This window comes from Vanessa atalanta, chromosome W (assembly GCF_905147765.1).
Source record: "Vanessa atalanta chromosome W, ilVanAtal1.2, whole genome shotgun sequence".
Taxonomy (NCBI): Eukaryota; Metazoa; Arthropoda; class Insecta; order Lepidoptera; family Nymphalidae; genus Vanessa; species Vanessa atalanta.
The window spans coordinates 2,103,546-2,115,317 of NC_061901.1; the positions used below are offsets into that span (position 1 = coordinate 2,103,546).

The 11,772-nt window shown below is 42.7% G+C and overlaps 1 protein-coding gene across 1 annotated transcript in view; it reads right to left on the reverse strand.

Moving 5' to 3' along the window:
• LOC125075493 overlaps window positions 1-10,756 on the reverse strand; it is a 25,520-nt gene extending 14,764 nt beyond the window's left edge. The window contains exons 1-2 of the mRNA XM_047687206.1: window positions 10,403-10,756; window positions 9,964-10,192 (exon numbers count right to left, since the gene is read on the reverse strand). Coding sequence (XP_047543162.1) covers window positions 9,964-10,192; window positions 10,403-10,756 — 583 coding nt within the window. The remainder of the gene's footprint in view (window positions 1-9,963; window positions 10,193-10,402) is intronic.
• Between the last annotated feature and the right edge of the window lie 1,016 nt (window positions 10,757-11,772).

The following is an 11,772-nucleotide window of genomic DNA, read 5'->3' on the forward strand; positions in this document are numbered from 1 at the left end:
TACGCGCGCCTCTTAATGGAGTCCAGCGGCCGGGGGTGACAGCCGCAGTGAGTGACGGGGCCCGCCTGACCATCTGGCGAGCCAATACCCGTCGGGGGGTAGTGAAGAATGCTTCGGCGATACCCGCCCTTCCGACGCACGGGTACTTTGAGGACACGGGTTGGTTTTTAGTCAGTAAGAGTCTGACAGTCCCCTTCGCCCTTCCCCCGGGGCGGAGGGTCTCCATTGAGGATTTTCCAACCGAAAAAAAAAAAAGGTTAGGTTGGGATGGGGTACATGTCAGTCGCCTCCTCGTGGCGTACCCTGGGCAACGGGGCCGGCTCGAGTTTACTCGCCGGCCACGGCTAAGACTGACGCGGCGGTTAGGCCACGGGTCGCTCCCGGCCCTTCTCTGATCACCAGAGTGGACTGTGTGCGCGGCCTCGTGGCAAATGAGGGTGTTGTATATTTGTAAATATCTAGTCGTAGTTGTTATACATATTTCATGTTTATTTTGTTATTTGTTAATTAGGTGTATATAAATTTGTAAATTTCTTTTGTTGTTTTGAGGAAGAAAACCTCGATAAAAAATCACCCCGAAACCTAAGTGGCCTCGCAGCGCGATGGGATGCATGGCCGAAGGGTATTTCGGTCCCGACTGCGTTTCCTTTCCTACCCTTCCACATCCTTATTCCTTCCTCCACCTATCCTTCCTTCTTCCTGCCGGCAGCCCCGGCACAATTAATTAAAATGAATGCAACTAAAGGTAAAACTACCCCAGGAGGGTGCCAATCCCTCTCCGATCCGCTTCACGGATCGGGCTGTCCCACTTCGAATTCTGGGGGGGACAAAGATGCATTTTCGATTTTTCACGACGACCATACCGCGAGCATAACGGACACAGGCACGATGACAGGACAAGTTTGACATTTGGACGTAAGGCGGGCGCATTTATGTTAGACGTACCTTTGATGCCCCAGTGCACCGAGTACGAGGAGAGGGTGACATCAAAAAAATTTTTGGAGACGACTAAATTTGAATTTTAAGAGTTTCTTTATTCTAAGTTATTTTTATTATAGTTACTTTAAAACGGGAGATATAGGTAAGTAAAAGGTGGAATAATAATTTTAATAGTGAGAACTGAATGAGGTATTTTTTTCAGATTTTTACGACAAGAAATGGAGAAAAAATTTTGAAAAATGTACTTCGAATATTTAGAGTTTCGGATCGCTTAAGAAGACTTTCAAGAGCGATCCGATTCTTATAGCGAATAATCGATACAGATTCTGTTTATAAAAATTAATAGCTCCGGAACGGAGACGCCGATCCGGGAGTGAGATGTCTCGATGGATGCAGGGCAGAGGGCCCTACAAATGCGCCAAAGAGCAAAACAAGATAAGATTACAAATGAACGAATTAAAAATAAAAAACAGAAAAATATAATGAAAAAAGGTGAAAAATTTTTCGGTTTTCGACCGATAACTCTCGAACGGATAGGCCGATCCGGGAGATTGAAATGTCAACGGATGCAGAGCAGAGGGCCCCACAATCGCGCCGAACACGGAAAAAAGATCGAAACAATAATAAAAAAAGATATAAACGAAAAACTTAAAAATAGCTTAAAAACAGACAAAAACGGGAGATATAGGTAAGTAAAAGGTGGAATAATAATTTTAATAGTGAGAACTGAATGAGGTATTTTTTTCAGATTTTTACGACAAGAAATGGAGAAAAAATTTTGATAAATGTACTTCGAATATTTAGAGTTTCGGATCGCTTAAGAAGACTTTCAAGAGCGATCCGATTCTTATAGCGAATAATCGATACAGATTCTGTTTATAAAAATTAATAGCTCCGGAACAAGAAATGGAGAAAAAATTTTGAAAAATGTACTTCGAATATTTAGAGTTTCGGATCGCTTAAGAAGACTTTCAAGAGCGATCCGATTCTTATAGCGAATAATCGATACAGATTCTGTTTATAAAAATTAATAGCTCCGGAACGGAGACGCCGATCCGGGAGTGAGATGTCTCGATGGATGCAGGGCAGAGGGCCCTACAAATGCGCCAAAGAGCAAAACAAGATAAGATTACAAATGAACGAATTAAAAATAAAAAACATAAAAATATAATGAAAAAAGGTGAAAATTTTTCGGTTTTCGACCGATAACTCTCGAACGGATAGGCCGATCCGGGAGATTGAAATGTCAACGGATGCAGAGCAGAGGGCCCCACAATCGCGCCGAACACGGAAAAAAGATCGAAACAATAATAAAAAAGATATAAACGAAAAACTTAAAAAGAGCTTAAAAACAGACAAAAACGGGAGATATAGGTAAGTAAAAGGTGGAATAATAATTTTAATAGTGAGAACTGAATGAGGTATTTTTTTCAGATTTTTACGACAAGAAATGGAGAAAAAATTTTGATAAATGTACTTCGAATATTTAGAGTTTCGGATCGCTTAAGAAGACTTTCAAGAGCGATCCGATTCTTATAGCGAATAATCGATACAGATTCTGTTTATAAAAATTAATAGCTCCGGAACGGAGACGCCGATCCGGGAGTGAGATGTCTCGATGGATGCAGAGCAGAGGGCCCTACAAATGCGCCAAAGAGCAAAACAAGATAAGATTACAAATGAACGAATTAAAAATAAAAAACAGAAAAATATAATGAAAAAAGGTGAAAAATTTTTCGGTTTTCGACCGATAACTCTCGAACGGATAGGCCGATCCGGGAGATTGAAATGTCAACGGATGCAGAGCAGAGGGCCCCACAATCGCGCCGAACACGGAAAAAAGATCGAAACAATAATAAAAAAAGATATAAACGAAAAACTTAAAAATAGCTTAAAAACAGACAAAAACGGGAGATATAGGTAAGTAAAAGGTGGAATAATAATTTTAATAGTGAGAACTGAATGAGGTATTTTTTTCAGATTTTTACGACAAGAAATGGAGAAAAAATTTTGATAAATGTACTTCGAATATTTAGAGTTTCGGATCGCTTAAGAAGACTTTCAAGAGCGATCCGATTCTTATAGCGAATAATCGATACAGATTCTGTTTATAAAAATTAATAGCTCCGGAACAAGAAATGGAGAAAAAATTTTGAAAAATGTACTTCGAATATTTAGAGTTTCGGATCGCTTAAGAAGACTTTCAAGAGCGATCCGATTCTTATAGCGAATAATCGATACAGATTCTGTTTATAAAAATTAATAGCTCCGGAACGGAGACGCCGATCCGGGAGTGAGATGTCTCGATGGATGCAGGGCAGAGGGCCCTACAAATGCGCCAAAGAGCAAAACAAGATAAGATTACAAATGAACGAATTAAAAATAAAAAACAGAAAAATATAATGAAAAAAGGTGAAATTTTTTTCGGTTTTCGACCGATAACTCTCGAACGGATAGGCCGATCCGGGAGATTGAAATGTCAACGGATGCAGAGCAGAGGGCCCCACAATCGCGCCGAACACGGAAAAAAGATCGAAACAATAATAAAAAAGATATAAACGAAAAACTTAAAAATAGCTTAAAAACAGACAAAAACGGGAGATATAGGTAAGTAAAAAGTGGAATAATAATTTTAATAGTGAGAACTGAATGAGGTATTTTTTTCAGATTTTTACGACAAGAAATGGAGAAAAAATTTTGAAAAATGTACTTCGAATATTTAGAGTTTCGGATCTCCGAGTCGCTACGCTGTATTGTGGCGTCGCTATCGGAGTCCGAGTGGGTGTCCCCTCTGTGGGGCCGCTTCTCCCCTTTTCTCTGTTTGTTGCCGACCGACGAGACCGACTCGAGAGAGAGTCGTTCTAGCCGGACGACGGGTACCTTGGGTGCGCCTGGGTCGTTGGTTTTGGTGTGCGCCATCGGGGCGCCCACTTCCACCACCATGTCAACTTAGATAGATAGATAGATAGATAGATAGATAGATAGATAGATAGATAGATAAAGTCTTTATTTGGATCACACCACATGAATAAAAATAAGAAGATAAAAAAGAAATGACAAAAGTAACACAGAATTTAAGTTAATTTATGACGTAGGAAGAAAAAAAAAAATAAAAATAAACAAAAAAAAAAATTAACTAACTTATAAAAATATTTACAAAAATATTTTGCATCTGCAAAAAAAAATAAAAAAAAAATAAAAAAAGAAATAAAAATTAACAAAAATGAACTGTAAAGTGGTGTGGCATCCAAAATTGAAAAACCTCTCAGTTGAAGCTGGCATAATATTAACCCAGCACTGATTTTCAGAGGCCTCCATGTGACGGTGACGGACGGCCATGTAAACGTGACAAAGAGTAATATTAAATATTAAAGTGGTAGATTGTTACGTATAAACAAGTTATTAAATTACAAGTTAATAAAACTTAAAACTAAAGTCGTTATCTGAAATACATATACGTTATAAAAAAATAGTAGATTAAATCCGATATACAAATTAAAAAGTTGACTTTTAGGCGGTATTTTTGAAAATTAATATGACTCCGACTCAAACTCAGCGATCACGCCATGGGAAGTAGTGGCGGCCAATGCTATTAAGAAACAACACGGCGAATGAGCATTCTGAGAAGCGAGAATAGGTAAGTACTTAAGATCTAATCTTTGTTTTTGCTTTACATAAATATATTACGTTACTTGTGTCTACAGATTAACCATGTAATTTACATAGATAATATCAATAATATAATATATTTATGCCCAAATTTCTGTTGTTTTAGAGACGGCGATAATGGTATTCCTAAAACCTACAGTGGAGGCAGACACTCCGCAACCAATATGACATGAACAATCTGCATGAAACAAATTGGCCATGCAATAATAGGTACATTTTTAATTAAATAATTATATCGTCAAACATGTTTCTTTCAATTTTGTATACTATAAATTATTTATTATCAATATACACGAATATGTGAATGAGAAAGTTAAAGTTCAGTCTGGAGGTTAAATAAATATAACTTATATCTTAGTCTAAACGTATGCAATGATTTTAGGTTACGAAGTGGGGGCGGCAGATTGTTCCAGCATTTGGTTGCGGCGTATTTGAAGCTTCCACGAAAGGCTGCAGTACGATGTGGGTGCACTAGCAGCAAATAGGAATTCGCCCTGGTGGAGTGAGTTGTATTTACGGCCTATGACCACAAAAGCTTATCATAGAGATATCCTGGTGATTTGGATTTTATGACTCCGAATAAAAGTAAAGCGAAATGCAATTGTCTGCGGTAGTCAGTCCTTAGAGATTTGGCTTCATTAATGTAAGGCGTTATATGAGCACGTGGCGGAATGTTAAAACAATAACGAGCGCAGGCATTCTGTACTTTTTGAATGGCCGTTTTTGAGCGAGCAAGCATTCGTGGCCCTATCACTGTATCGGCATAATTTAATTTTGACAGCACCAGTGACTCACACAGTGTAACACGTAATTCGTTTGATAGAGACTCTCGTACACGGTACAGTAATTTTAAACGGTAAAAACAGTTACGAACGGTATTATTTACTTGTTTTTCAAAACGCAAGTTTTCGTCCATAATGACGCCTAGATTTTTAGCTTCGGTGACTCTTTCAATAATTTCATCGTTTATAGATATAATAGGGCTATAACTAGATAATTGTTTAATTTGTTTGTTTGTGCCAAATATCATATATTTAGTCTTCTTCGCATTTAAAACTAGGGTGTGGGATTGTGACCATGCAAATATTCTATTTAAATCATCATTTAAGTTTTTAACGGCAGCTTCTAGGTTCGACAAGTGAAATGATGTATAAACTTGTAAATCGTCCGCATAAACATGACAATCACTATTTATAATACAACTCGTTACGTCCGCCGTATATAATATAAACAATAAAGGCCCTAAGATTGAGCCTTGGGGCAAGCCTCGTGTTACTGGACGACACGGAGAACATGCTATAGTGCCATCTTCACCTATTAATTCCACTGATTGTCTTCTATTAGTTAAATAACTTGAAAACCAATCTATAGCGGTTTTATCAAAACCATAGTACGCCAGTTTTGCAACAAGTAAAGAGATATTTATAGTTTCAAACGCTCGAGAGTAATCTAACAAAACCAGCAGGGTAACTTTACCAGAGTCCTGGGCACTAAGTATGTCATCTACAACCGTGGTGAGTGCGGTAGTAGTACTACGATGCTTTCTAAAGCCAGATTGAACATCAGGTAGGATATTATTTTTTTCTAGAAATTCAGATAGTTGGATGTAGACTACTTTTTCCAGTACTTTAGATAAACATGGGAGTATGCTGATAGGACGCAAATCAGACAATGAAACTGGATTATTCAATTTTGGTATAGGTTTAATAAGAGCCTCCCTCCATAGGTCAGGAAAGTTGCTAGACTGAATAGATTTATTGATATTTTTTGTTATAGCAGGGAGGGAGGAAGAAAGTGTCATCAAAATCATATCCAAAGAGATTCCGTCCTTACCGGTAGCATTCGATTTGAGCTTATGGATAATTTTTGACACAGTATCTTCATTAACGGTTTTTAGGTGGAAGGTTTCTGTACAGAATTTTGATGAAGAATACTTTTGAATAATTTGCGGGGAGACATAATCATTACCAGGAATATTTAGAAAATGATTGTTTATAACCTGAGGATCGTTAAAATGACTAGGTAAGATTAGATCCGACTTAGGTTTTACCTCAAGGTGGTTTTTAAAATGTTTCCACATGACTTTAGAGTTTTTTAAATTACAATTAATGTATGAGTTAAAGTAAGCATTTCTTTCATTTGCAATTGCATCATCTACAATTTTTTTCATTTTTTTATAATTTTCTCTATTGGCCTCGCTCTCATCTATACGAAATTTGCAATGAGCTTCATCGCGACATTTCATCATACGTTTAATAGCAAAAATAATCCAAGGGTAATGATTATGTCTTATATATATGGTTTTAAGGGGAGCTAAGGTGTCAAAAATATGCATTATGTTAGTTGTAAAATGAGAAACGAGTAAATCTATACAATAATCGGGATTAGAATATGTATGCCAGTCAATGCATTCCAACAGGACCTTAAGCTGATCTATGTTTATATCACTAATTCCTTGGGCGATTTTTTTCTTTCACAATATTAAGCTCAAATGAAAGGAAAGAATGACTACTCAGACTATTTACATAATCGACATTAACCTTAATATGGTTTATATTTGAACAGACAAGGTCAATCAACGTTTCGCTATGGCTAGTAAAATGTGTCGGCTCGGAAACGTGTTGTATTAAGCTAAAATAATCCAAGAAGTTGTTAAAAAGGATTGAGTGATTGTCTTGTTTATTCAGGAGATTAATGTTAAAATCACCCAATAAAATAATATACTCATAAAGGGGTAAAGACGCAATCGATTCGATTAAAGCATCTAGGAATTCTTGCACGTTTAACCATGGTGGTCTATAAGCTGTACCAATTATAATAGTTTTATTACTATGCCGAGTCCTAAGCCACATTTGTTCAACCCTAGATTCAATTGGATATTTGAGAATCTGTGTAGACAGCCCTCGTCTGATATAAAATCCTACACCGCCGCCACGCGAACGTATTGTTTCCGGTCTGGGTGTATGACACAGACGGTAACCCGCGACCTTCGGTGCGCGCCCTTCCTCTCCACCCCGAAGCCATGTCTCGTTAAGAGCCAAAATGTCGGCGTTGTGTCGTTCTAAGGCAACTAAAAATTCTTCGTGGTGTGTACTAACTGAACCAGGGTTTAAAAATCCAATTTTAATATTTTTTAAGCCCCCCATTTATAGTGTACTATAACAGTAAACGCATTGAAAGATAAGTACCATTGAAAACACACATATATGCTTATAAAATTACGCTTACACACATATATACATGATGTATACGTGATTGTTCTCGTATATGCACATATACTTACATATAAAGTTCCTAATATTAAAGATTTTAAAATTATTAGAAGAACGTAATTGAATGGTTTAAAGATACGTTAAAATAATTTATTTCAATGTATATCACATGGGAGCTTTTGAATGTCACACCACTTTTTGTAATAAAACTATAATAATGCAAATTGCTATAAATATTTAAAATTACAAAAGGTAAAATGTTTTTCATCATATCATTACTAGACTTAAAAATAATTAAATATTATAATTTACAGTAAAATAATAATAAAAACTTTTCATTAGAGTATCGATACATAGTTTTGAAGTAAACAACAAAGTAACTATAATAAAAATAACTTAGAATAAAGAAACTCTTAAAATTCAAATTTAGTTGTCTCCAAAAATTTTTTTGATGTCACCCTCTCCTCGTACTCGGTGCACTGGGGCATCAAAGGTATGTCTAACATAAATGCGCCCGCCTTACGTCCAAATGTCAAACTTGTCCTGTCATCGTGCCTGTGTCCGTTATGTTAGGTCGCGGTATGGTCGTCGTGAAAAATCGAAAATGCATCTTTGTCCCCCCCAGAATTCGAAGTGGGACAGCCCGATCCGTGAAGCGGATCGGAGAGGGATTGGCACCCTCCTGGGGTAGTTTTACCTTTAGTTGCATTCATTTTAAAGATTGTGCCGGGGCTGCCGGCAGGAAGAAGGAAGGATAGGTGGAGGAAGGAATAAGGATGTGGAAGGGTAGGAAAGGAAACGCAGTCGGGACCGAAATACCCTTCGGCCATGCATCCCATCGCGCTGCGAGGCCACTTGGGATTCGGGGTGATTTTTTATCGAGGTTTTCTTCCTCAAAACAACAAAAGAAATTTACAAATTTATATACACCTAATTAACAAATAACAAAATAAACATGAAATATGTATGTAGGCGAATTATTACATTTATTTAGTTTATTTTATTTATTACGCTTTACATAAACATAATATAATATTTTATTTAATATTTATTTATGTATTAATATTATAAACATCTTACACATTTCACCAATACATACATACACATTATAATTTATATTAAATAATAAAATATATATAAATAATTAATTCACAAGCATACTCGGGCGAAACCCGTAGTATACGGCGTTCGGATATCATTCTCCGACTACCGACTACTGCGGAACAAGTAGTCACATACTTAGTCGGCTTCAACGTTCGATGCGATTTGCTTTGTTTTCTCATTACTTTATATTTCCTGAGTTCCTAAGTTTTTGTGTTGTGCTATATTTCTATGTGTGACTGTCTATATTCTATTCTGTCTATCTTCTATTGACCTTTTGAACTTTCTTGTGTGTTTTGTGAACTGTGACTAATATACGTGTACTTTTATTTCCTCGTATACGTGTTTACACACACCTACCACATGTATAACAACTACGACTAGATATTTACAAATATACAACACCCTCATTTGCCACGAGGCCGCGCACACAGTCCACTCTGGTGATCAGAGAAGGGCCGGGAGCGACCCGTGGCCTAACCGCCGCGTCAGTCTTAGCCGTGGCCGGCGAGTAAACTCGAGCCGGCCCCGTTGCCCAGGGTACGCCACGAGGAGGCGACTGACATGTACCCCACCCCAACCTAACCTAACCTTTTTTTTTTTTTTTTTTTTTCTCGCTGGAAAAACGCGTTACGCGCTTCCCCCACGTGATGGAAGGTGGGGGGGGGTGTGGGACTCCCCGGAGCCCTGGACGCCGAGTGCGCCCAGGTACGCCGGGTTTACCCACTAAAAAACCAGCGGTACCCTCTCCGTCTTTCGGCGGGCGCCACGGGATCGCTTGCGCATGCTACCGTGACGCCCTGACGGTCGGCCCGCCTATGCGGGCCTCCAAAACCTAGGGGGGGTTCTCGGGGTACTGAGACCCCCCCTAGTCCCTGCGACGCCTATTGAGGCGGGGGGAGAAGGTGCGCGTAGCGCTTCTTCCTCCTCCCCGGTCGTCTTCGGCGGAGCGGGTCTGCAGCGGCATCCTCTTCCCGCTCCCGCTCCGCGGCTTCCTTCTGCGACATCACGCTTTCGCAGAAGGAGCGCATCTCCGACCAACACGTCTCACTACCGAGCATTTCGTTGACGATGCTCGGCAGCGAGAGGTCTCCGCCCATAGTCGCCGCAAGGGTGTGCCTCTGGGGCCCCCACGCAGCACACTCACTCAGGGTGTGGTGCGCCGTGTCGACTGGCGCACCACACTCGTGGCAGGAGGGTGACACCTCCCGCCGCGCTATCCCGTGCAGGTACTTACCGAAGCATCCGTGCCCGGTAAGTACCTGCGTCATCCTGAAGGTGAGTGTGCCCTTCTTCCTCTCGACCCAGCGACTCAAGTGGGGCCGGATCGCCTCCACTGTCGCCAGGCCCGCCGTGGGTGACCCCAGATCCTCCTGCCATCGGGCGATCAGGGCTCGCTGGGCTAGAGCCCTGATCCGCCCGACCTCCGCCGACCCTGGACGGTCGCCGCGGTTCCTCGCCTCGACCCGGAACCGGTACACTTCCGCGAGCACCTCCGCCTGGAGCTCCCAGGGCGGATCGCCCGCGAGAAGTGTCGCCGCAGCCCACGACACCGTACGGTACCCTCTGATGCCTCTCACCGCTATGACCCTCTGCGGCTTACGCAGCAGGGCCCGGTTGTCAGCGGTGAGGGCGTCGACCCAGATCGGGGCACCGTACAGCGCCATCGACCTCACTACACCGGAATATAGACGCCGGCATAGCGATCCCGGCCCCCCCACATTCGGAAGGAGGCGGCCGAGAGCGGCGGCGGCGTTGATGAGCCTCGGGCCGAGATGGACAAAATGCTGCCCGAAGCTCCATCGACCGTCCAGGATGAGGCCCAGATACTTCATCTGGGCCTGCACCTTGATCACCGTCCCCCGGACGGTGATACTCGCCCCTCGTGGGGGTCCTTGCCGTGGACCGTGGAACAGGAGGGCCTCCGTTTTGGATATGGAGACCCTCAAGCCCAGCATTCCCATACGGTCCACGGTGAGAGCCGTTCCGACCTCGGCGAGGCGTGCCGCCTCCCGAAAGTCCCGCCCAGTCGCCGTGACGAGGGTGTCGTCAGCGTAGCACAACACCCCCATCCCGGGAAGGACGGGAGCTCGCAGGAGCCAGTCGAAACCGACGTTCCACAGGATTGGGCCGAGAACCGACCCCTGTGGAACGCCGCAGCCTACCCGACGCCGGATCAGCCTCCCATCGACCCCCGCCCAGAGGACCTCCCTGTCCTGGAGGTACGCCTCCAGCAGCCTCCTGAGATAGGTCGGCACCCCATGGTATCGGAGTGCCTCCCGTATCGTCTCGAAAGGGAGACTGTTGAAGGCGTTCGCCACGTCGAGCGAAACCGCCAGGACGACTTGCCCCCGGGCCACCGCTTCCGTCGTCCGAGTCTTCAGGGCGTCCAGGGCGTCGACCGTCGACCGGCCCGCCCTGAACCCGTACTGAGCCTCTGAGAGACCCGGACCGACCTCCTCGAGGTGCTGAACGAGACGGGCTGCGAGGACCTTCTCGAAGAGTTTGCCCGTCTCGTTCAGCAGCACTATTGGCCTGTATGCCGAAGGGGAATCCATCGGCCGACCTTCCTTCGGCAACAGGACCAACTTTCCTTCCTTCCAAGGCTTCGGAAACTGCCCGCTGCACAGGCACTCGTCGAACAGCTCCCGAAGCCTTGCACCCAGGAATTCCAGGGCGTCGCACAGAACACGCCCTGGAACCCCGTCCGGACCCGGCGCCGTGTTCTTGGCCCTCAAGCGGCCGAGGGCCATCTCCATCTCCCGCTCCGTGATCAGTGGTGGAGCCACTGCGTCTTCGATCACGGAGCGGGGGGCCATCTGCGGAGGGACATGCTGGCCTGGATGGGGAA